This window comes from Triturus cristatus, chromosome 3_1 (assembly GCF_964204655.1).
Source record: "Triturus cristatus chromosome 3_1, aTriCri1.1, whole genome shotgun sequence".
Classification (NCBI taxonomy): Eukaryota; Metazoa; Chordata; class Amphibia; order Caudata; family Salamandridae; genus Triturus; species Triturus cristatus.
The window spans coordinates 635,618,225-635,644,905 of NC_140583.1; the positions used below are offsets into that span (position 1 = coordinate 635,618,225).

General features: G+C 47.0%; 1 protein-coding gene across 1 annotated transcript in view; it reads right to left on the bottom strand.

Moving 5' to 3' along the window:
• SMAD6 (SMAD family member 6) overlaps positions 1–26,095 on the bottom strand; it is a 119,907-nt gene extending 93,812 nt beyond the window's left edge. Inside the window, exon 1 of the mRNA XM_085644603.1 lies at positions 25,232–26,095. Within this exon, the coding sequence (XP_085500729.1) occupies positions 25,232–25,958 (727 nt within the window). The 5' untranslated portion in view covers positions 25,959–26,095. The remainder of the gene's footprint in view (positions 1–25,231) is intronic.
• Positions 26,096–26,681: the final 586 nt, after the last annotated feature.

Below are 26,681 nucleotides of genomic sequence, written 5' to 3' on the forward strand. Positions count from 1 at the left end.
AACGACTATGTTCAATGCCCAGGACCACATTTCAGCAAGTATGAAGCTACATGCTGGGTAAATAAATGCTTATTAGCACTGCTACACAGAAGCATTTTGAAAACTAGCGAGGGTGTGCCAAAGGGAGCAAGCAAGGTCATCTTGAATCAACTACCGTAATTCTAATGAATTTGTGCGGAGCTGCCTGATTTATGAGTGGCGCCTGCTGGCAGCATGAATAGCATTAAGAATACTTGGCAACCCCCCCCCCCCAAATTCAAAGCCACCGCTGGCAGATGAACATTTCACACATTTCACACTTCCTCTGAATGCCAAACGTTCTTAAGTGCTACAATATAATTACCCAACAAGTTCCAGGGCTAGGGCACCAATACTTTCACTCCTCTGCCCCTAGGTTTAACTCCGAGCAAAATGGGCAGCCAGTAGCACCTAGAGTAACTGAGGGGGCAGGAGGAGGTGAAATGATCAAGTTTGGACATCAGAAAAGGTCTAATGTTTTGGAATATGAGGCACGAGTAGCTCACCCTGCCCTGTTTTCATGATATTCTGACACTTGTACATACTCAGAATGCACATAAAATAATCCAATTAAAGAACTACTCACAACTGACTTGGGGCAACGTGCAATCTATATAAATCAGGCGATCAATCAAAATTAAAAAATATATATATTTTGTAAATAGAGAGTCCTGAACCTTGCACTGATGGAACAAAACATCAGCTTAAGGGAGGTGCAGCAAGGTAGAGCGGATTGCGTCCGATGATGCTCGAGCGGGAGATTTCAAGTCGGGGTCCTTGGTCCTTGGTCTCATTCAACCAACCACCCGCCTACAGATCTTAACCTGGAAGCCGGTGAGGCCAGATCTCCATCATTTCTGAGATGGATATGGATATCATTGGCTTTAGATCAAATAATCCCTGGCAAAGCAAACACGTGTGGCTTTTTGTTAGGGAAAATGTTTGATAAAGGGTGAGTGTGTGCTGCCTCCAGCTGTCCCTGAAGGAACATCTCATAGTGAAGCAAAGTCTTGCGCCGTAAATATATGGGTGGTGGGAGTAGTGCCCTGTGATGAATGGGCTGCACATGGAGAGACAAGTTGAACTCTGTAAGAAGAGTGTTGACTACACATATGCCTCACGAGCAAGCCCCCCAAGATGAGAAACGGAGAGCAACTGTTTGTTTCTGACCTGCAGAAGAGGCCAGCTATAGAGAGTAGGACTTCGATTCCACACAGCTGACTAGCTGCAGATGCCCAGAAGAACTGGGTCAATAAGGATTACTTATAAAACACCGTACAGGGGTTTTTATGGGTGCTCTAATAGTATGTGCTATTGCTTATGATTTAATTGATACACACTTTCCGGGGCGTCGAAATATTGGGTCAGTCTTGCAAAGTATCAAACAATTGAAACCTAGTCCACAAAGGGCTCTATTGATGATTGGTTAATGCTATTGAAATGTTTTCTTTATCCAGCAAAACAGGGGCACAGCTATATATTTCTGCATCCCCCTTATAGGCCATCCGAGTGGAGGGAGCGGGCCACCACAATCCCTTGCATCAGGGGGCTACTAATTCACCTTCCCATCAGAAATAACAGAATCCTGACCAATTTCAATTACATTACCCCTATCTCCCCAAAATCCATTATAATTGGCTAAATGTGTCTGCAATGGCACGCTAACAACAATATGCATATTGAAATTCTCCACATCTGCTGATTTTCCTACAGACTCTAAGAATGCTCACCAAGACTGTACCCATTCGTGTGGACGGTAGGTCTGATGTTCACCTCAGTTCAAGGCACATTGCTCAAGGCACTAGGAACGGTGAGGGTCAGCAATAGGCCAGCGTGACAAAACTGGAAGGAGCCGGTCTCTGTTATGAAAGCAAGCCAGGTGCTTGGCAATCCTGTCTCTTATAAGAATGTATTGCAATAGTACTTACAAGACATACAAGAATAAGGAAATGTATTGTTGGATTCATTAAACTATTAAAATATATCTAAAAGAGAGGAATAAAAAGAAATCTATTAGTCAATTAGAAGTTGCTAAAACTAATCTGCGCTATGGAGTTTATCACGTAAATATACAAACTTTCTCATAAAAAAAATATACAGTGTTTCTAAGGAGGCGATAAAAGGTAACTAATAAAAATGTGCATTGACAGTCAATGATCATGAGTTTTAACCTTTTAAATACTTGCTAGTATCCAACTCTCAGAGATGCAGCCAGGCTAAGAACGAAGGCCAGGTTAGGTCTCTGACAAATAAAACACAAAATTATTTTCTTTTTTCTGCAGTAGTAAGGTGTTTGAGTTGCATGCTATTTTGAAATCCAAAGCTAGTAGGCAATTAAGTGTATTTTGTGTAATGGGATTAGGCTTGTGTTCTTAAAAGAAACCCTACATGCTTTTATCCCAGTTTCTATTTGGTGGAATTAAAACTTAGATAAGACTGATATCAGGAGTGGGGAGAGGGGTATTTTAGTTCATGCAAATGATTGGTGGAGTAAATAGCAGGTAAGAGGAGGATTAGAGAGCTGATAGATTGCAATGATTGGTGGAGCAAATAGCAGGGAAGAGGAGGATTAGAGAGCTGATAGATTGCAAGTCAGTGGATTATTGGTTTCTTAAAAAAAGGAGATGTTGTGGACAATCGGTCGCGGGACAAGAAGCAATAAATTCACAGGAATATAAAGGGAAAGTAAACAAGAGGACATGCAGTTTTGATTACTGGTCGAATAAAGGTAGCAGGTGAGGCACAGGAAGGTAGATATTTGAGGAGCATAAATCAACTTTTTGGGGTTTTTGCAATATAATGGGATGCAGCTTGTCGAAGTGCATGCAATCGTGAGCAGGTAAGTAGTAGAATGAAAGCAAGAGTGTTCAAGTGAGATGAGAGTACTTGATTACACAGGCACTGGGAGGAAAGAAGATCTGTCTGCACGTACGATAGATTGTGTTCTTCAATAAGATCTTTGACAAACTGGTCAGAGCGTCTTTCTGTATGTGGACAGAGCAGGCATTCTTTTTATTGCATTTCCTGTTTTTTAGAAGAAACATCAGGGTGGCTAAGATTGTCAGTTGGGAATAGCCAGCTCTTAAACTTTCCTCTAAATTCCAGATGGGTTTCAGTGGCTCTTTAGGTCTCGCCTGACCCAGCGCATGCGCTTGTCTGGTGAGACTTATTGAGAGGGCTTCAAAAAGTGCTACCAAGCCAGCCTAGAGCTACAGTGCATGAATGCGGGCGCGCACACCGCGCTTTACCGCAATTACTTTCACGGCCGCACGGCCGCTTTGCATAGCCAATAGGTCTCGCTTTTGGGACCTTATAAGTATTTAGTTATGCAACTGTTGCATGGCTAAACACTTAGAAGGTCCCAAAGGCGAGACCTATTGGCTATGCCAATGCTTGTTTTTTAAAGTCACAACTTACCAGACAGCACACCTGTCTTGATTGCTAAAGACATCTTGTGGACTTTCAGATACTTGACCTAAGAATTCATTCTGCCCATTGCTTACCATTGGCTTTGTGTTTGTAACTCACATTTCCAGGCTTTCTATTTGCTGGTGTTATGGTTTTTATGCTGTCCAGCTCAAGTTCGTCCCTTCTATTGCCCAAACCTTGTTTACTGTATTCTTCCAAGAACTAGCTTTCTGTAAACAGGACTTTAAATTTTGTTCTGATCTTATCACATTTGCTGTGTGTATTCAAAGACAGAAGTCAAATGTCAGGCTGTCTCTTCCAGGGAGCTTGGTGTTTATTTTTGTCTCTCTGACTTTGAAGTGAGAGGATTTATGTGACAATCACACTGGGGACTGCTTGAGGAAGGCTGTACAATGTTATTTTTTTTTCTAACACAAAATGTAAATGTCTGTAAATGAACAGTACTTATGAGCAAATCAATACATTGGGTGATGGCATTTCCATGCATTATCGTTTGTATGCTGTATACCTTGTATGCCAATCTACTCTGCACCACTGCACTCTATGCCTCTCTATTCTACTCTGCACCACTGTACTCTATGTCACTGCTCTCAATGCCACTCTACTATGCAACATTGCACTCATACAACAGTATTCTCTGCAACACTGTACTCTCTGCTACTCTACTTTAAGCCACTCTACACCACTAAACTCTTCTCTGCACTACTGCACTCTATGACACTCTACTCTATACCACTGCACTCTACACCACTTCACTCTATTCTAAAACAATCTACGCTATGCCACTTCAGTCTACGCCACTCTATTGCACTCTGCACCACTCCACACCACTTCTCTCTACGCTTTTGCACTCGCCGCCATTGCACTAAAAATAAATACACTCTACACCACTGCCCTCTATGCCAATCTACTCTGCACCACTACACTATACGTCACCATACTCTACTCTGTCACTCTACACCATTGCACTCCACGCCACTTTACTTTCCACCACTGCACTCTACACCAACGCACTCTTCGACACTCTACTCTGCAGCACTGCACTGGCTGTCACTAAACCCTATGCCACTCCACTGCACTACGCTATCTATGCTTTACTCACAACTAATACACTTTATGCCACTTCACTCAATGCCAATCTCCTCTGTACCACTGTACTTTATGCCACTTCATTCTAGGCCACGCTACGACACTCCACTCTATGATGCTCTACTCCATTAAATTCGACTCCACTGACACTCTATGCCACTCCGCTCTACAGCACTTTCCTCCACTCTATATCAGTCTGCGACACTGCACCACTCTACAACACTCTACACAACTCTCTCTAAGCCATTCCATGCCAATTTACTCCACCCTATTCTTTGACACACTACTCCACGACACTCCACTCGACTCTGACACTGTACTCCACACTATGCGGCTCAACTCTATGCCCTTCAACTCTACGACACTCTACTCCCTCCACAACACTGCACACCACCCAACGCCACTCCATAACACTCCACTCTAATCTACCCCACGCCATTCCCTTTTACCCCACTAACTTTGACAACGCTAAACAGCAGCCAGTCTGGTGTACAACATTACTAAAACATGTTGGCAAATTCCATAGTACTTGCATAGGTGAGACCTATTGACATTGCCAATGCTCTTTTGTTGTTGATGTTGCTAGAAGGGAATTTTATATCTTGGCAGCCTTTACAAGTAGTGCAGTTGCCTATTTTCTATTTCAAGGGGAAATGATTGTTCACTGTGCTATTCTGGAAAAGTAAACCCCTAGACTTAAGAGTATTTGGTTATTTTCATCTGGATCTTTACAGTTGTTTGCCATCTGAGTGATAAATCATAGTTTACACGAGGATCTTCTAGTGACAAGTAACCAGGAGAGCCTTCAGGGCTAGGAGACGTGTGTACGTATTTTTAGATGTAAAAGTAATATTGGTGCCGCGCTCTGATTTCTGTGGGGAGATCCAATGGATGAAACTGGAATCCTGTGATAGACTATTTGTATATTTACGTTTTGCTGCGTGAACTTTTGGGGATATCCAAGATGGGGGAAATGCATTGAAGCGTCTTCCTATTGGAGAAAACTGGCTTGGTTAGTCCACCTAAACATTCATTAGGAGTGCAGAGCCTCGACTGCTCCAAGATTTTGCGCTTCTTGTGATTTTTTTGTTTTTTGTTGATGATGCATGGATGCTTGGATGTAAGTGCACTGGGACAAGGAGACAGGCGCATTGTGTAAGAGAACATACTAACACCATGTCACCCAATAAGCGGAAAAGATCAGTAATAAATTGGACAGAGAATACAGTGACCCTAGGTCAGAAAATACATAAAAGGTGAGACAGGGATATGCTTCAATTAGGATAGGAAATATGCACACATTGGCACAGGAAATACACAGGGTTTGTGGTAGGCAGGGAATGCCCTCCATCTGAAGCAAGGCATAGGGGGACAGTCACACTGTGCGTGGGACTCACCCGAGACATGGAGTCACACACTGGTACACTTAAGCTGGGACGCGAGCCACCCTTCATTAGTCTGAGAATACACACATCAATAAGTGGGCACAGAGACGTGGGCACAGAGACCTGGACACCGACTCGTGGCTCTGCGACAAGCTGGCACGTATGGTGCGGTGGGAATGAGAGGCATGCACACGGCATCGGACAAAACCAACCCGTGACGTGATAACACGTTAACAAAGAGATTCCTACCCCGAGATAGGAAATATGCGATTGGAAGCGTCAAAATACATACATTACAACGGGAAACACGCCGACACTGGAGAATGTAAACACTTCCAAAGGGTCGGGCAGACAGACACCTGAACAGAATATACCTTGCAAAGGGACATAAAATATACTGAAACCAGGATGACAATTCAGTGACACTGACGAGGTCACTGGGACAGGCAGGCCCTTGCCTGGCGGCCCAAGCAGACACCGGGGGCTGGAAAGACATCAAGACTGAATCAAGGAAGGCACCAACACCGAGCAGGCAAGGACAGGGATGGACTGACTGAGGGGACAGCCAGACTCAGGGAAAGGGACTACAGTCACTCACAATACAGGGACACCGAGTATGGGCAACACGTGCACCCTGGAACAGGCAGCCATAAACACAGAAACAATGAACAGACTGACAACGACAGACAGATGCTCAGATTGGAACCTGACAACTCCACCGGGATAAGAGAGACACATACCGGGACACCGCTAACGTGTCAACACTCTGAAAGAAACACAGCGAGGGGAGCAAGGCTTCTTCAACACAAGCCAAAAGACCAGGAAGACCAGCACACAGTGGTACATCGAGACATATACACCGTCAGCGAAAATGGAGACATATTGACACCGAATTACACAAACCATGGGACAGGGAATACACAGACATTCGCTAGAGAAATACACAGACCGCAACAAGAGACACCAACAAACGGCGGAGGGAAGTAAAGACATTGGGAGCAGTGATGATTGGCTCCTACCCTGGTGCAGTGGGACTGACAGCCATACACACACACGGGCACGCCCACTGGGACAGGGAATGGTGCACTATGGGCCATGCAGACACTGACACGTACATTGGCCCAGAAGATATTGAAATAATTACCGGGGCTCTGAGATATTGACAGAAAAAGCCAGAGACAGTAACTGGTACACAGAGAGAAACCGAAGACAAACTAAAGGCTCCTGCATGGGTATCCGAGAAGGGGAAAATGCACAGTCTATCACAAGAAAACCCAAAAGGAGCAGTTAACAGCCTGCACATCAAATCCCCCAACAACACCAAGAGATGATGTAAATGTGCATGGTGCTCCAGACAAGAAATGTGTACTGCCTCACTAGGTATAGAACTAAGGCTGAACGATTAAAATGTAAACTACTGCAGTGCGATGAGCGTATCGGACATTCTCCACAGGGTAAGGCACCAGGGGACAGTGCAATAACTACCGACCGTATTACCCCGAGGGGAAGTGCCTGCGGTACGAAGGGGACCCGCTAGGGGCACTTTACTGCTTTCGGGGGACCGGGCGGTCTGATTTGTACAGGTTGGATGCCTACCAGTCACTCTGCTAAAATCCAGAAATCCCACAAACAGCCACAAACTCTCCCCTCCGAATTACACGATAAGTGCAACTCAGCACTTTGCCTAATTTCTTAGCAAACTTCACCCACACGCCCAAAATGGACCCAAGAATGCATTTTGTGCTAAGAAAATAGTGCAAAATGCAACAGAACACGATCATCAAGAGACGCTCCCTAAATTCATTGTTTCTGTGCTCCCGTTATGGGTAATTGGGCACCAAAATCCTACAATTACACAAACGGGCATAATCGCATAATTTTCTGTAATTTTGGATCAAAAGAGTATCCAAAATTACTCAGTTTACTCCAACATAATTAAATTTTTGCCCAGGCCAAGAGATCCTCCATTCACCTGTAGGCATCACAGACATGTCATACGCCCCTTAGCCTAAAAGACACTGAGAAGTTACGGCGGAACAAGTGTGGAGTGCTTTTTCTCCGTCTGGTCACGTTCAAATTTATTGGGCATACACAGAAAGCATTTTAGGCCAAGAAAGCCCTGTCCAGTTCACCTGAATGGACACACTTGGCCCTTAGTGCTCACGACCTTCTGAATTTCATCAATGCAGAACAGTGACGGATGCCCATCTCCAAGCTTCCTATAAGCGCTGGGCCTGTGAGCCAGAAGTCGCGAAGGATCCAGAATGTGATGTTTCCAGAGCAATGCCCAATGTAGCGCCCACTTTCTTACCCAGTGGGGACAACCGAAGGAACCTATCCCTAAACTGCCAAAGTCTGCCCCAGCCTGCCTCTGTGCATCAAGCTTGGACTCCCCACCGAAAGCCGTGTCCAGTGCCAGAGTTCAGATCTGGACCCTTCCAGCCGGCCACTGGAGGCCCACTGAAGTTGGGCCCCAACAGATACAAGACATACAGGCAGCCAAGCAATTTCCACAACTAAGTAAGTCTATGGGCCTCTGAGACAAGTCCCTCAAATGGTGCGGTGAGCATGTGTCATATCTGCTGACAGGATGACCCACTCACCTGCAGAAGACATTTTCTAAGCACCCAATGGTGGGAATCTGCTTGACTAGTGCACCCTTAGCTGCCTCTCTCATCAGTCAATGAGTACCTGGGAATAGTGTGCTGCTGCACTCACTCCTACTGATCAGGCTCCCTCCCAGACCTCACAAAGCACTGAATACCCAGTAAAGTGTTCATCCTCCTTATGGCAGCTATCTGGCTCTTGCTGAAGAGTGTCGCGTCCCTGCACGGCCAGTATTAGGATCTCCTAGATAGGCTGCTGTACTCAATAGCCTGGACCCCATTTACACGAATGTCCTGAGCGCACAGAAGGGCCATCTCCCTTCAGTGCCGATAGGCGTGCAGTGTCATCCCAGGACCAGCCTGTCCACTGCGACGAGATTCTGGTCTGTATCAGGAGCACCTTGCTTCACTAGATGTGGGTTTTTTATAAAATAAAAAAAAGGGGAGTGAACACAAACAATTAATAAAAAGGATCTAACTTTTTAAAGCTCAAAGGCACTCGTTTTCCCCTAAGAGCAAGTCGCCGACCCAAAAAGATTTTAGTGGCAGAGTGCAGCATAGAGAACTCGCTTGCCTTCTGACCTAACATTGACCGCTGTAGGATAACATTGGCCCACTGATTCCAAACGTGTGGCCGCCACTTTTGGAACAGCATGCTGCTGCTGCTGGTGGTGGTCAGAACTGTTACCTGACAAGGAACAATGGCTCTCTTTTCACCTCTGCATTAGGAAATGGCCATAGAATAGCACTTTAAACAATGCGGATTATGTACTTTCTACTGTTTCGGAAATTTATGCAATGCAGTTTGGAAACTTGATGCATTTTTTTTTCACTGAGCAATGCGGATTGTGAAAACTTTAAAAGGTGCAGTGTTTTAATTTGGTGTTTCGCCTGCTTTCCTTGTAGATGAGCTTGTGAGGTTCTCCTCTGGAGTAGCCACTTCAGAGTTGATAGCAGCATGTATTAGGCTCATCACAAAGAAACCTAACTTGAGTACCACTGGCCTAGCCAATTTGTGGCACATATTCAGGCTACCGTATTTACCCTCACGCTGGCGAAAGTAGTCACTGCTCAGCTTTAACACGGTGTAGAGATGAGAGCTCTCCTGGAAGACTCGAGGCACGTTGTAGCGGATGACATTTGGGTGTTTGCAGATGGCAACGGTGTTGTTATTCTGATCCAGATGGACTTAATCCTCTTCATTCCTCTCCACAGGCCATACAGTTCTCATTCATAAATGAAAACAATATGCAGTTGCTGAGACAGCCATGGAATAACTGGTTTCTTTTTTATGAGAAAAGTACAACTGATCACCTTTATCTTGGAAGCTCTACCCCACAAGTGGGTTGTGCACTCGAAAGTTTTTTGATTTCCCTGTTAATTTTTATTCTCTACCCAGAGCCACTTACTCTGCAACTTCTTTTCAATCTTCCACAACATACCTCTGCAGAGACCTCAGACCTTCCTTGAGCAAGTGTAGCTACAGGGGCGCATGTACGCAGAATTTATATCTCAAATTAAATTCAGTCGAACCAAGATATCGGTCATCCCTGTCAAGTGGGACCCTAGTCTATGGGCTCAACACCTACTCCTGCTAAAATGGTTAGGAACCTGCGAACTACGGAAGATGATAATCCCTCTTTTGACTATCAGATAAGATTCCAAATCATGCCACCATCATCTTGGTGCTCGGAGATAGCTCTTCCCATTCTTACGATGGTACAAAAGATTTGTGCGATGGACGCATTCATTCATTCATTTTCACGTTGATTTTTTACCAAGCAATCTACCTAGGCCTGAACAAGATCAGGATACATCGACTGTGGCATATACAGAATTCAACAGCCATACTCTTGTTTAATCTTAAGAAATATTACCAGGCTTCTCTTTAGTTAAAGCAACTTCATTGGTTGCACAAACTAAAGGCCATCCTATTAACAATCCCTTAAATTATGCAGAGGGTTTTCTAATCTTGTCCTAGAATTCAGGCAAATAAAGTTTACACAAATATGTGCCTGGTCGTCAACAGGGATCTAGGTCCTACCTTATATATAAGCTGCCTGGCTATAGGAACATAAGTTGGGGAAACTGTTCCTTGCACACTCAGTGCTGTAAATTGGAATACACTTCCTTTGGGTATTCAGGCAACAAACTGGTACTAAGAATGTGAAATTTTGACTAGACGGAAATAATATATGTTAACTTGAAATGTGAAAACAATTCCAGACGTAAATAATATATGTTAACTTGAAATGTCAAAACAATTCTGCCACAGATTGTGCCACATTATACCGCAGAATGTGCATTTTCTTGCCACATAATTTAGTCAACGTTATTGCCTAATCTGGTTCTCCGTTCTTGCGTAAATCCATCAACATCTAAACCTCACTTCCACGTAGAGGGATGTGTACCTCAAAAGAAAATAGAAAATGTCTTGACAGGCCAAGACACTAAAGGACATTGAAAGGTCAGTACAGCAGGGGCTCGGGCCAGTCACATGTCTGCCTCTCAAGTGCTGCAGCAGGCCATGTACTAGATTCAGTTAGCCTCTCCATAAAAGGGTGAGTGCCAGTGAAACACCTCAATTATTCTTGTGTCTGAGTTTATAAACATTTTCTTATATGATGCCCACATGGAGCAAAATATTTCACATGAATACATTATAAAGAACATGGGCTAGGCAGTGGGATAGCTCAGTGGAACTAGGATGAGTCATGTGGAGATCTTTGTATGACCATAATCTTTATATTACAGGTCTGAAATAAAACCCCGGCTCGGCAAGTCCGTTTTTCACTCTTTCCAAGAAGCACCTTTGATTTGGATGGTGCATTATTTTGACTGTTAAAGCGTTAAAAATCTAACCCCGTTGTTACATTCACACACCCGCTATTTGCCTCTGGAGCAGCCTTGAAGAAGCTTGGTGTCTCACATGAAGCAGCTATGCTTGTTTACACATGCCTTCTACAGATTTTAATTGTACTGTGTTTTTGCAAGATAAAGTGTTTTAGTTCGAAGACTATGGCCACGCATGTTTCCCTGTGGCTACATTTTTATTTGTCTTCAGTCAATCTGGAAAGCAAAATCCAGACCCCAGAGGAACCGCAGAAGGCAGAAGTCACCTTAACATGTAGATTTGCTTCCCTATCACGAAAACGTTTTTACAAAAACATATCTCGTCTTATGAAGAAAAGCGCAGAGTTCTACAAAAACTCTACATTCAGTACCTGCGCCAAAAAGTTGAAGCCCTCCTCAAGCCCTCCGCTAGCAGAGCATCTTCCTTTGGCGAGGTCCATCCAGGGAGGCCGACTCTTCCTGCGGGTCAACGCCGCCAGGGCGTCCGGGTTCCCTGTGGCATTCCTAAGGCAAAAGGACCCACCCCTCGCCTACACCTTGAAGCCCTCCTCAAGCCCTCCGCTGACAGAGCATCTTCCTTTGGCGAGGTCCATCCAGGGAGGCCGACTCTTCCTGCGGGTCAACGCCGCCAGGGCGTCCGGGTTCCCTATGGCATTCCCAAGGCAAAAGGACCCACCCCTCGCCTACACCACGTGGCACCGCACTCTGGAGGAAAGGGCGCTTCAGTTGACACGGAGTCCACAGTCTACTGGTGATCATAAGAAATCCTGACCAAGCTGTACTGCAGCGCTGGAAGATCTGAGCTGTTGGGTCACCGAAAGGAAAAAAGAAGGTGGAAGACTGAGTGCCGACTCACTGACGTACCTGGCAGCATGTAGGTGATGTACAGTGAGCCATGGGACGAATCCATTAGATCATCCCAAACAAGGAGCTTAATTTCCTTTGAGTGCCAACAGGAGCCAGCAAGGCTGTGGGGCGAGAGTCAATCTTGAGAGGAAGCATAAGCTACGCTTGCTTACACTTGTGTCGACTCAAGACTCCAAAGCATACCAGGTCAAAATATTTGTGTAGAGACCAAAGGGGCCAATGCGGTCCAAATCGCCATCTTGCAGACTTTTTATCAACTGTGCAACATCAATGTTGGGACCTCAGAACGCAGTAAGCGACACCTGTAGATTTCTCCAATCAACACCTCTGCATGACTACGGTCCTGTGCACGGCTGTTTCTATAAGGGTTCTTACTTCTAGCTCAATGAACTAGGTTTTGAAAGAGCATCTTAACTTGACATTTTAATGCAGGAAATGCTAGCCACTGTTTGATGCGATATTACCGGAACCCAACATAGGATTGTGCTGTGTGACTAAAGGTGCGGCCTCCCATCTTCACATCACGCCAACTAGTTTTACCTTGTATAGAGAATTGTGGCTTCTAGCCACGTGGAACACTGCGGCGTAGAGCCACCACACCAGGGTTAGAGTTCAGAAATACTGTATTGTGTGTAGTCTTCGAAATTAAAGTCCATCAATAAAATAACCCACTGTTTAAAATGTTAATGTTCTAGATGGGCATGGTGCCACTGTGCAGTTGGTAATCCAAATTCCTGAACTGTAAAAGAGGAAGGGAGGGAGGCGAGCTCCAAAGTCACCTGAAAGGAGATCTACAAATTGCTATGTGCAGAGCTGGACGGAAGATCACACGGCCAAGAACAGAGATGGGCCTGGATCTATCTAGAGATCCACCAGTCACAAGCAATCCATGCATTCAGCTCCAATCATGTACCAGTGGACGGCTGAGAAGAGCTGAAGGAAAAAAGGAGCTTTGCTTTGAGAACATTTCCAAGTATAGAACATGTATAAACTGTTATTTCTCCAACATGTGTAGACTTGCCAGATCATAGACAACTGGGGATCCAGCCATGACTCTCATTTACAACACTGGTCCATTATTGGGGCTGTTGCCTTGAATGGTTTCAAGTGAACCTACTGTCCCACTAGAGAAGGCAAAGAGTCATACAAAGAAGGATCCAGACTGGATCCGTGGTTTTGACATACGTGGACCAATCTGCCTCCCATACCCGCACACTGCCTTTTGGCAATGCTGCAAAGCATCACCATGATGTTGCCCAGTACGGCTAACAAGAGGAAACAAACTTTTGCCCAGACAGTATTCACATTTATGTTGCAATGACATAAAAGTAATATAGCTACACAATGTGCCACATAATTTGCCATTTATTGCAGCATAATATAGTTATCCGTGCAGCATAATTTGCTCCTCCACTGCTGAATAGTTTCACTGGCCCTGCTTCCCACTCACTCCATATCACTCAGTGCTACTGGTTTATTTGAAGTGGCCCATGGCTTGAACCCACAGACTCCGTTAGCAGCCAGGGCCAGAATATCACTCCCTGGTGCTCTGATCTGGCGGCCGCCCTCCCTGCAGAGACCCGGTGTGAATGCACCTCTGCGGGGTGAAGTCCAAGGACCCACATACGGTGACGTCCAGTTCCACCTTCAAAGAAATACGTGCCCTCGCTCCGCTCTCTTCCACCGTCCAAGGCGCAACACAAAATAAGGCCCCCCCACAGAATGTCTTGAGGGGCCCAGAGACTTGATATGCCACTGATATTGACAGCCTGGAGGTTGAATGGGGGCACCTCTAAGAGTTAGGAGCCCGCCCTCAGTACCACAAGGGCCGGTACTACGCCCCGGCCCATGACACTTGTTCCCTCTGGTAGGTTTCCCTCTCCCCTCAATGACTTCCTGCATCGCCTCGTCTTGTTCGCGCCTAGTTTAGCATCAGTGCATTTGTATAACATGTTCCAAAGCACTGGAGATCTCTTCCACCCTATGTGTGGTACCCTCATTCTGCAGACTGTCTGTTCTCACCTGACAGAGCATCTATCTCACCTCTCTAGTCTTCCTAGCGCTTTGAGGCTGGCAAGTACAGATACTCTCCAATTGTACAATTTCTTACTTGTTTCCACAGCACTGTATAACAAAAAAGAAAAAGCGTGCCAGCACGGTCCGTTCCGTTCATCTCAAATATGAAGGTGCAGCACTGACATCCCTTTTCGTTATTCAAAGAGCTCATCATTTACAAAGCCAAAATGCTAAGTGGTTTGTCTAATTGCACAGGTCTGTCTAGCGCCATCCTAGGTAGTGATATAGATTAATGGTAGGCGCTACTGCATGGATCATCGAAAGCTAACGTAACAAAACTGCAGGTGTTACAGCACGGGGCAGCAAGGACAGTACTTGTATCTGCTCACGTGCACCCATGGGTGGCAGGCCCTAAAAGAACAAGCATTGATCCCGCAGCTTCGCGTGCCAAGTGGCACATGGTGCCTGCCGTATGTATGCTCCTTACCACCAGCCTGCACAACTTGTGTCCCTGTCGGAGGATAAAAATCATCTTCCTGTATCACCAACATGTGGAAGAAGAGGACACGGAGGCATTCACGGGTATTTCATGCCATGCTTGGAATTCGCTCCTAAAATCAGCCAGACGAGTTGACAAAACGATGCCATCCAAGAAAATAGCCAAGCACTTTTGTTCTCGATTGACACCGGTTTCTAGTCCGTAGTTGCTATTTTTTAGTCGTTGGCACTTAATTAAAAAAATAATCTTGATTGAGAATTAGTTTTTTTCCCCTGTCTAATAATCAAACGGTACTCGTGCGTTCAACCTCACGAGGGTGCAGGCTGAGTAGCGCCGCTGGGATACAATCCTGCGCCCAGCAGGCTGGTCTATACTCATGAACCCACCGAGTTATCTCGCTGGTAATCTACTACTGCATAAAGAATACACGCGTAGTTATCTGCCACGTTCTGTTTTAACAGTATCTAAAGAAATGCCTACGGTAAGGATTCCAGTAGGGTACATTTGCATTATTCCTGCTGCCCGTCCTGGGCCTGGCACAGCGAACTGGCAAACGCAGCCACTCCCAGTCTTGGCATTCACCACAGTGTCCCTAGGGCTGGGTTCTCCGATGTACTCGCCCGTCACCTCGTGGCACAGCTCGTAAAGTGCCACCCTTCCTCTCAGTAATGCTGCCACTAACAATACCGTAATTACAAAGTACATGCTGCCACGGTTCCACTTCGGAGATGCGCACCCACCAAACCCCACCTCAAGGGCCTTCTTTTATCTATTTATGGTGAAAGGTTGAGCAAACCCAACAGAAGACTACAGGTGGCACGCGGGCACCCCGGGCACCTTTCACTGAAGGTGCTTCACAGGCTCACCAGGTCGCGCCATTTGAAGGCCCCTCGTATGGCACGCTGAGTGGCACTGATTGACACATTAGCTCCCTTTCCTGGCCATGCAGATAACCAGGCTGTATGCACTCGTCTGGTTTAGGCCTGGCTTGCCCCTGAAGTCCCTCATACTGAATTCACATGCCAGTAACACTCGTGTATGTAACGTGGCCTGCGGGCAGAGTCATGCGCACAAAACTGCCCCAAGCCATCTAGCTGGCGCAGCGTACCCACCTCCGTGGAGCGTTCAATCATTTGTATCTGCACCCGAATATACACAGAATAGCATCAAAGCAACACCAATGAAAAGGATGCTCGAAATATAACACCGAGCAGATGCGCATCCCGGCAAAATAAAAGAAAGTGCAACATCCTTCCTCCCTCACCCATGCCCATAATGCTCTAAAGAGGGCAATACCGGAGCCTGGACAGCTACTATCTAATACATTCTGTCAATAAACAATACATTAGTGTACCCCAACCTTGACAGCCATGATGCAGGAGTCACATCTAAACAACAGTAAGTACAACCAACTACATTATCAACAGACCACTTACACACACAAATCGGCCCCCAACAGAATCGCAACCTGTTTTATTTATTGAATTATCACGCTATATATTTTGACTTGGTTTTTATATTGTGATAGTTTTTAATATCCAGAAACAATAAAATTCTATCTTTCTTACAACCTGGTCACAAGAGCCCCAGGACTATAAAAAGCACCCGGATTCAGAGAGCTCTGGGGCCATACAAGTGGAGGGAACACTCTACGCAACCATAGTACCCCTGAGGCCTGCAGTATCCTATAGAACAGCTAAGTGGCTTGAGGCGGAGTTGAAAATATGTTTGTTAGGCCTACAGGTCACAGGTGTAATGCCAGGTAGAGGAGGCCTGGCCTTTTCTAGTACAGCATGCTTTTTCGTTGGATTTGGACTGAATCTGGTCAGTAGCTTTTGAGAAATTAAGGTTCAAAATGTTCATGTATGTAGTGTCGTGGTAACGTGAGATCAAAACACAAGATTGGTTGGCTGGCTGCAACAGGAAGAGAAAACATGTAGCCGCCTGTGTCATAGATAACAAAACAAGAAATAAAGGATAAGGGGTTTATCGAGGTATGCCCATGAGGATTGGATCAAAATATTATTTTTTTGCGGTACTACAGCGAGGCTCATTGCAGAATCCACATAATTTTACATAAGTACTAACGTACAACAACAAACAAAACAAGCACTGGCATAGCCAATAGGTCTCACCTTTGGGACCTTATAAGTGTTTAGCCATGCAACAGTTGATGTTGTGAAACAAGGATATTGTGCTGGATAACTAAACACATATAAGGTCCCAAAGGCGAGACCTATTGGCTATGCCAATGCTTGTTGTACAGTGCCATTGGGAACACCTTAATATTAGTTAACTCTCTCAAACAGTGATTGCTGCCTTGATAACTATGTACCTTATTTCTGCCCTCTAATTTTGTATGTATAGTACTGCTTTGAAAGTAAAGTACTTTTTTTCCTTACCTAAAAGCACTGTCTGGGCATTGATTTATTGATTGTTATGAAATGCTGTATTGATAGGGTGACCAGACGTCCCAGATTTCCCCTCTGGTCTCGGTGGCCAGACACTTTGCGTAATTTTAAATAAATGTCCTGGTTTTGGGACAAAGGTTAGGTCTTTGAGCCAAGAATAAGTCAAAGGCATGTCTCCATTCACAAGCACCTACAAAGTCTGAAATAATTGAAGTAATTTATCTGTTTCTGCCTACCAAGCAACACACAGTCAGCTGTCTGTTCCCAGCAGAGAAACAGACTGGGAAGAGAGAGGGGTAGGCGCAGGGTGGAGGTCAAGCCATAGCTAATGTAATGTAGATGTAGCCTTGTAAATGTATGTGTGTGTGTGTGTATATATAGATTATATATATATATATATATATATATATATATATATATATATATATATATATATATATCTATATATACACACACACACACACACACATACACACAAACACACACACACACATACATACATATAGGCACACATTTACAAGGCTACGCCAAAAAATGGGAAAGGAAAGATATAAAAGTGAGACTAAAGGCTTGAGTCCTTCTTTTATTACTGCCCTCAAGATCTGGTCACCCTATGCATTGAGTTCTGAATTACTACCCCACACCACGTTCCAGAATAAGCCTTGGATTCTTTAACTTCGTACCCTTAGAGTAAAATGCTAACAGGGTGTACCTGGTGCTCAGTTTTGGGATCCTTTCTAGGGTAAAGCCCAAGGGGATCCATAGTAAAAGGCTTGGATTGGTCCCTTCTGGGCCCAGTAACCCAAATCTGCTCTGGGCAGAGGACAGAAAAGGGATTCCACAGTAGGGTAATAAGTGTGACCCAAGAAACACCAAAAAGTTTTGTTTATTTTTAAAAAAAAGAGGGGGGAGGGGGTCATGCATCTAGTGCGTGATTGAATGAGTAGAGAGCGCCTGACAGTGAGAAAGTGGAAGAGGGACAAAAGGGTGGAAGGGAAAGACAGAGAGAAAGAATGAAAGGCGGGAAGATTGGAAGGTGCGTGCCTGACAGGGAGGGGGGTGCTGTAAGAGAAATATTAAACAGAGGAGGAGGAGTATGGGGAAGCCGCGAGGAAGAGAGAGAATGGGGATAGAGAAAATAAATACAGACAGACAGTTTGGAGGGAGCTTATGATGGAGATGCGAGGTGAAAGATGAAAAGAGAAGCAGGAGCGTGTAAAAGAGTGAGAAGAAGAAAAGGAAGGGTGAAGGAAGAAGGCAAGGCTGCCAGCGACGAGAAGAGACTCTGGGGGCAGCGTGTAAGACATGGGCAGGAAAACAGAGTGCGTGTGAAGAAAAGTTTGTATGGGCAACTTGAGTGAGAAGATGGAGAAGAGTAGGGCTGGAGATCAGTAAATATAGATAGGATGGAGTGTGAGGAAAAAAAGAAATGAGAGGAAAGGGGAAAAGACGGGAAATTGAGTGTGAATGAGGGAAGGAGGGGTGAAATAGCGGGAGTTTCGAAGTGAAGGGTAGAATTGTTTGAGGTGAGAGCACGTAAAGGATACAATAAGGCGGAAAAGAAGGCAGGAGATCGGGTGTGAGGCAGAGGGGCGAAAAAAGGTGGAAAAAGCTGAAGTAAAATGGAAAGAGTGGGCGAGGAAAGAAGGAGAAAATATAAAAAAGCAGATTGCGATAGGAGGAAGCAGAAGAGAAAAGGCGAAGCGTGTGATTAATAAAAAAAAGAACAAGCGTGCGCATCGCGCTGAAAGTTTTTTTTAAAAACAAGGTGTGCAGGCTGCAGCGGGAGAGAGAGGTGGAGGGGTGCACGCGTGCTGGGGAAAGCAGTCTGCTCTTTTTCAAAGCACATACTTGTGCTTGTGGCGCGCTGCTGCGCACTCCCGCAAGGCGTATGCCGTTACAAGCCCGAGTATGGGCTTCGAAAAAGAGCTGTACGACGGCTAAAGGTCTCCTATGCAGCGCATGTGCGCTGCGTAGGCGAGACCTAAAAAAAGGGGGGGCACATGGTGTTGCATGACCATGGGTGCCCCCCAGGAACGGGCTGCCCGGCCGCCGGTAGGGTGTTGGGTGCCAGTTCTGGCTGCCAATCTCATGCCAAAGGCCTTGCAGGGTGAGGGTTGGCCGCTGTTTGCCTAGTTAGGTATGACAACAAAAAATATTACTTCACATCACAAAAAAACTCTAGAAATTAACTGAAAAAACAGAGGTTAAAGTAACATTAAAGTTAGGTGAAACTGCAAGTTAAAATAACATTTTTAAACTCTTTTTAAAAAAAAAACATAGAAATTCACCAGTAACTGAAGTACTACAGCCCAAGACCTCGCCATGCACCGCTTCAGACCTCACATATTACACCAGTTATGACCACCACGTTCATTTCTGTTGTGTTTTTGTGTCATCCTCCCTGCAGGTTTCCACTAGATTTGGCGGGACTACGTGCTCGCCTTAAAGAGTAGGGGGAGGTAGGAACTCCTCCACCAACCACTCTGTGTAGATAGTTGTTGTATATAGGTCCTGATGAAATGCAGAGTATTACCTTTGTGCTCAATCCGTGAAACATGTCGACCACTTTTCTAGAGCCGAGCATTGCTCCACTGGACCATTAAACCAGCAAGCAGCCACTCTTGTATATTTTTCATAAAGGTGGATAAGCTTCCCATTAAAACTTGTTTTGGGGATTATCCAACCTTTTTTAATACATCACTCACTCTCGTCACATATACACCTTCACCTTAGGCCCTTACACCCACGGCACCATACAGCAGGAACAGAAGATCTCCGCTAAAGAGCCCCTTAATTGGTGCCCGTTGGGTATTGCACCGCCGACCCGACGAGGAGTGAGTCCATATGATGAAGCGTGACACCTAGCTTGCTGGGTGTGTGAGGACTCTAGTTCCCACAAGGAGGATTCCCCTCCGGTGGGCTTTTTTCACTTGCTGTCCATCCATTTGGGGAACAGCGTACCCTTCTTTCTGTACATGACGTATTCTATGACATCACCAATAACAGCAATACATCATTGATGACAACACTGTGCACGCTGGTGGCACGAGTTTAAAATAGCTTCAGTTAACTATACCTAGTGAATTCCACGTTCTCACTTGTAACATCATTTTAATCGATAGCTTTTTCAGTGCCTGGTATGCACAAATGGCTCCTAGTTAGGAGTACAAACAGATAAAGACTAACATAAAAGGACTAGAACATGCAGATGGCACAGGGTAGGACTGTAGTGCCACTGAATCTTGGGAAGCGGGGGGGGGGAGTGTTTTCCCCTGTTTTGAACACGTCGCCATGTTTGGGGAAAAAGCACCACCCAGCTTGGTAGCAGCATTAAGTGAGAGTAACGATAAGTAAGTTGTACAAGATTCTAGTGACTAACTTTAGGATCCTGTTAATTGGTGCAATAAATACCGTGGGATGGTGAGAGTGACTGGCAGTTCAACTGAGCTGAGTACAGGTCAAATGGGAGGAGCTTTAGCTGTAGTGGGTTAGGAAATTCAAACAGAACATCAAATACAATTCCCCGGAACAGGCCGGAAAGAACAGAAGATTTATAGAGGAGTGAGCAAATGTCGGGTTCTAGAAGGAAAGATGAAGGAGGCATTTAGAATGATGGGTGCTGACAAGGATGGAAACTAGAGAACCTCACTTTGAGGGGAATTTAACATGGGGGACCAGACGTAGTGGCATCGAGCAATGGATGGCAGCGAGAAAGATCCATTTTCCTAAAGGAGGGTAAACACAGGCAATGGGAAAGAAGGTGCTAGGTATGAGTATAAAGATGGCGTAAAAAAAAAAAGTGTGGAGACAACTTCCCCGTAGAGGTTAAGTAGACTACGAAAAGGAGGCAACCCTGTCAGAGCGGTTGCCGGCTAAAAGTCACTTTGCTGTTGAGTCTCAGGCCACCCACAAAACATGATGAATGAGGACAGAGGTAATCCAAGGGTGCACTTCACCCAGGGGCGAACTGGTGTATGGGGCAGTCGGGCACTGCCCGATGGGCTGCTCTGAAAAGTCAGAGTATGGGCCAGTTTTTATGCCCGTTTTATTATCTTGTGAGCTGTTGATGTCCATGAAATCACCACAAACATAGACTGCAGCAAGCACAAATACACTTGTTCCCACATACCTTACAAAACACCTCTACAGAGGGTCTTTACAAGTTCAAAGCGGCTCAATTTTCAAAAAGGTTACCGCGTTTTGTTTTAGCCATCAGATTTGCCAACGGGGGCCATTTTTATTTTGGTACCCGGGCGCATTTTGTGTCCCAGTCTGACCCAGGCTACACACGTGGATGTCAAGGATTTTGGGAGCCCCGGGAAACTTAGTTTGGGGGCACCTGTACAGAACACATTTTAATGTTATTGCGCATTTCAAGCCCACAGTTTACCAAAGAATACTAAAGTACAATAATCAACAGTATCAGAAGCAGCCAAAAGATCTAGCAGTAAGGGGGTGGCAGGCGGGTGACTGAAAGGCAGAAGCGATAGAGCTGGATATGAGTGAAAGTGCAGCTTCTTGTGTAGGGTACAGAAACCCTAGTGAAAGGCTGTTTGAGGATGGTGGTGTTAGGGTCCACGTCTATGGAAAAAGGCAGGAGAGATGCTGAAGGAGAGAAAGGATGAGCAGTGGGTGTCATAAGAAAAGGTAGAACCACAGCGGACGTGACGTATGTTCATCACTGCACAGTTGTGTGTGTGGCCTCCTTTTCAGTACTCGGCCAAGGAGTCTCTTCATCTGCCTAAGGGAGATATTTGGCACACAAGGGTACATACTGTACCCTCCTGGCATTCAAAGGTACAGCACCCTTTTGACAACTTCTATATGCCGTACACTAAGAATCCTAAGAGACCCAGAGGATAGGATTTGCGCATTGCACCCTTGGGCATAGCGCCCCTGCTTACAGGGGCGCTATGCCCAAAGGTGCAATGCACAAACACATCACTCGTGGGCTTAGTGCTCCTAGGTACAGCACCCTACTCCGATCAGAACACCCCTGGGCACACTTCTAGATTGTGATGTACACTTTGCATCTTTTCTTGAACAACCCACGCATTAAATGCTTAAGTACCCATTGGGTGAAGCAGGTGACTTAACAACATGGACACTTCAGAAGCAAATCATCGGTATTATTCGGAAAATGCAGGGTCCACAACTCCACACGAGGAGAAAAGTGATGTCTGTCCCAGGCACAGGAGAATCTGTCAAACTCAGCATCTATCCCAGATAAGAACCAACCACAACACTGCTCCAGAGGAGTGATTTGCTTCAAATAAATAGTGAAAATATTCTGCCCACCTCCAGGAGCCCAAAAAACCCACACAGCGTACTCCTGGATCGAGAGAAACTACTTGCTAGACTCCCAGCCTCGAAGAAACCACTGCTTCACCCCCAGATCCAGGGAAGCTACGCCTCGCGCCTCAAAAGAAACAGCCTGCCTCTCTCCCAGATCAGAGACGGCTAGCTGCCCTATCCTCTATTTCAAAGAAACCACTTACAACACTTTCTGAACTAGAGAAACCATTGGTCTCAACGCCTGGCCAAGGGAAACCAACTACTTCCTCATCAGTCCCAAAACCGCCCAGCCTCACTGCATGCCCCAGGGAACCTATGAGCCTCAGCCCCTGTACCAGTGAAGGCATTTGCCACACCGACTGCCCTATAGGGCACGTCTGCACCATACCAAAGAATTCCGCCTGTCGGAGAAACCATCAGACTCCCAACCTCCTCCCCGCCCCAGACACGCCACCCTCTGCACACCATTCGCCCCACCCCAGACACAAAAGGCACATAGACTTCCACGGAAGCCACAGTACATATAAAACACGCACCCCATCCAGTGACGGAGAGAAGCCTCCTCCAGAACGCTCTGCCCCGCAGAAACCACCCCGTCAACCTTTACCTTATTCCCTTGACCCACAGAAATCAGCTACCCCATGCTCTGTTCCCCAGTACCAAGAACAATGAGAGGGGAGGGGAACTGTTATACGAGAAAAGTGCCTCAGATTCCCCGAAATGATATACTTAAATAAACCAGAAGTGGAGAGTGTCTCCCAAAAGAAGCAGACACCAAGCCCTGCTCCTTGGTGCTCATCAGACACACTACCTGGGCTCTAATTGAGCCCTCACCGCAGGCTACTCTTGCAGCACGCTTCATCACCGGGTCCTCACCTGGTGAGCTACTCACTACCAGTTGGGCTTGGGTTTGGAAGTCGGCGCTGGGCATTGGTGCACGTGTGACCTTTGATCCCAACAGGCCCCTGCATTTGCTCCCATGAGGCGGGATGATATCCGTTGCCACGATTCTTGAAATGGAAAATCTCCAGTTTTCAATCAACTCACCCTGTACAGAAGGGCTGGGTAAGTATCTCTTGATCTTGCATGGAACGCGCGCGGATGCAGAACTCCCCAGCATAGGGTAAGAGTACAGGGGTCTTAAAGGTCCTGATGAAGTCAATGCATCGCGTGAACCAGATGAAACATGTCCACCTAGAATAGACACTGGCTCAGTAAATGCCCTAGTGTCATGCTATGTTGTTGACCAGCTCACACAGCCCCTCTTATAAAAGAATTGGGTTGGGGTTCCCTGGAGATTCTTTTAACATTTTCCATCCTGAGATCCCACTAATCGCCTGGAGAATATCAAAGTGCTCCCTCTCACTGCGAGGCTGAGCCCACCTGGCGGCGAGTACTTTCCAGGTGAGCATCGGACGATGAAGCATGAAACGTGATTAGCATGCGTGTGTGGGTTCTATAAGAACACATGTAGTTTGCACAGTGAGCGGGGCATAGTGACTGCTTGTTTTGGAAGGCACCCTCCACTTGTGTTTATATGTATCTGTTCCCCAGCAGCCATGCCCCAATCCCCACCCACCATAAGCATCAACTCGCTGCCACTGAGACACCAAATGCTTTACTCCCACAAAATCACCCAAGTACCTACTCTTCCACAGAAAAATCGTTGTTTTCTCCAGAGAGAGTCCACATACCACATCCCTCCCTGACCCAGGGAAAGCCCTGCCTTGCCTTCTGCCAGAGAAAAAAAATACATATTCCTTCTCCCTTGACCCCTGACAAATCACCTGCCTCATTGTCAGCGGCGGACAAACGGCACGCCCCGGCATCTGATCCAGAAAAAAAGCACACACACACACCTGCTTAAACTGCTGCCGAATACATTTTGTTAGGAAAATACTGTCTTCAACTTCATCTCCAAAGACACTCTATGCCCCATCGTCAGCCTACAGATACCCCTGCCCCATCGCTTGCACCCAAGAAACCATCTCGGTCAGCACTCCACGAGGGTACTCCCAGCCTTCCCGGGCAACAATGCCCACACTCCGGTGCCCGGGCTCTATCCTGAGAAACGCCATCTACCTACCATGTGAAAACATAGCCACGCTCTCCCACGGAGAAACACTGTCCATTCCGACAAACACTGTCCTGTACTCTGCCATTGAAAGCCCTGCCCACCATGACCCGTACTCTGCCACGGAGAAACACTGTCCACACTGACAACATTGACCCATACTCTCTCGCCCAAAAACACAGTGCCCATCCCGAGACGTTCTGTCCCATACTGCCCACCCCGGAAAAACAACGTCCACCCAGAGAAGTACTGTCCCGCACTCTCCCAGTGAGTGTTGTCTTCGGAAGCCCTGCCCATGCTCCTCTCTTGATCCGACAATGTCACACACCCTGGCCCCAGCACTGTCCACCCATGCTCGGCTCCTAAGAACTACCACTCACCCTGAGAAACCCTACCTGTCCTCTACCCCCGAGATACGGTGCCCCGTACTCCCCCACGGAGAAACAATGATCTATCCTAAAATGCACCGTCCCACACCCCCTCCCCCACACGGGGAGATACCGAGCCACCTCGTGCACTCATGTCCCATCACACAACTGCCATGGCCTCTCGCAGTGGCTCGTAACTACTCCAGAGACACACTGCCCACCATCAGAAGTAACACAACATTACATCCGACAACACTGCCCTAACTCTTCCCCCAACCACATCCCTCTCTCCCACAACACCCAATGTCACCAGCTCACCTGGCCCGCACAGACGACTGTAGTGGTAGGGGTTGCAGCAGGCACTATCCACCGACCTCCCGAAATTCTGACAGCCCAATAGCGCCTTGAGCTCGGCAGGGCGCTGAAGATCGGGCCAGCGGAAGAGCTTGCAGAGTAGCCACTGGGGGGAGGCGGGCAAGCCGCCCACCCGCAACTCGGCCAAGCGAGGGGGCAGCGGGACACAGCCCCCTACCATCGCTCCTTTGGATTCCACGGCCTCCAGCAGCGCCTCGAGGGTCCGTAAGCGCTTGAGAAGTGAATAGGTGACGGCTTTCAGTTCGGGGTCTGGCGGAACAGGGGACCTAGGGGATCCCATGGCGGGAGACTGGGGGGATGCCGGGGTGCGGGGGCTCGAGGGAGAGTTGTCCTGGAAGAGGCAGCAGGTCACCGTCCTGTCCGAGTCCTCCGGACTCGTTGCTGCGCCTCCGTCCAGCCCCTCGGGGGTCGCAGATGTTTCTCCATTGTCGGTTTCAGAGGTGTCCCCAGTCCACCCCCCAGGGGTCTCAGCAGGGCTTCCATGATGCCCCCAGGAGATCCCAGCAGTACCTGCATTCTGCTCCATGTCGGTCCCAGCAACGCCACCGTGCCTGGCCCCGGGACTGGCAGAGCAGCCCCCATGACGCCCCCCGGCCCGATGCTCCCCCTGCTGCAGCACTCGGCTTCTCCAAAGGCGCCGGACCAGACTGGAGCGTCTGGACCTGAACATGCGACGAGGATCCGGAGTTGCTCCCTCCTCCTTCCTCCCCCGGCTCCTGGGTCCGATCTTGCCTGGCTCCCTAGTCCCCCACGGGGGCAGGAACCCGGAGATGCATGGGGCTCCGTGCACCACCCCTCCGGGGGCAGCACACGTTCAGCCGGCCCCTCCGCAAAGACCGTCCATCGAACTGCAAACAACAGATGCCCGTCCAAAGCCCGCAAACATCAAGGAATCATCCAAAACGGGGTTGGGGTGTCCTACATTGCTATCCCTCACATGCACACCACGAAGCGCGCAGAAACTCGGTTTAAAGTGACGTCCGTATGTGGGGGTCACAGCACGTCCAAGGAAAACCAGGTAAATCCGGATGTGAACTTTTAGTGAAAGTGGAAAACCATCAGCTCACAGAGTCACAAAGTGCCAACATCCTCTTTGCATGAGCGTCACCAGCCCCTCCAGTTTCTGTGGCCAAAAGTGGCAAAATTATAGAATTATGGCCAAAATCCGAGAGAACCCTCAAGTTCATGTGCTTGAAATTGATACTCTTCCCACCGAGGGGCCCCAACAGGAGGCAATCGCCTATGTGGTTGCTCTGCCGTGGACAGTCTTCGGGGCGCTGGTAGTGCAATGGATAAAACACTGAGGTTTCGAGTGTGCAGGGCCACAGATACGGGGGCTCAGCCTGTGAAATGGAGACGGCCCTCGGCTGCTTCCGAGCTCTGCCCCCTCGCA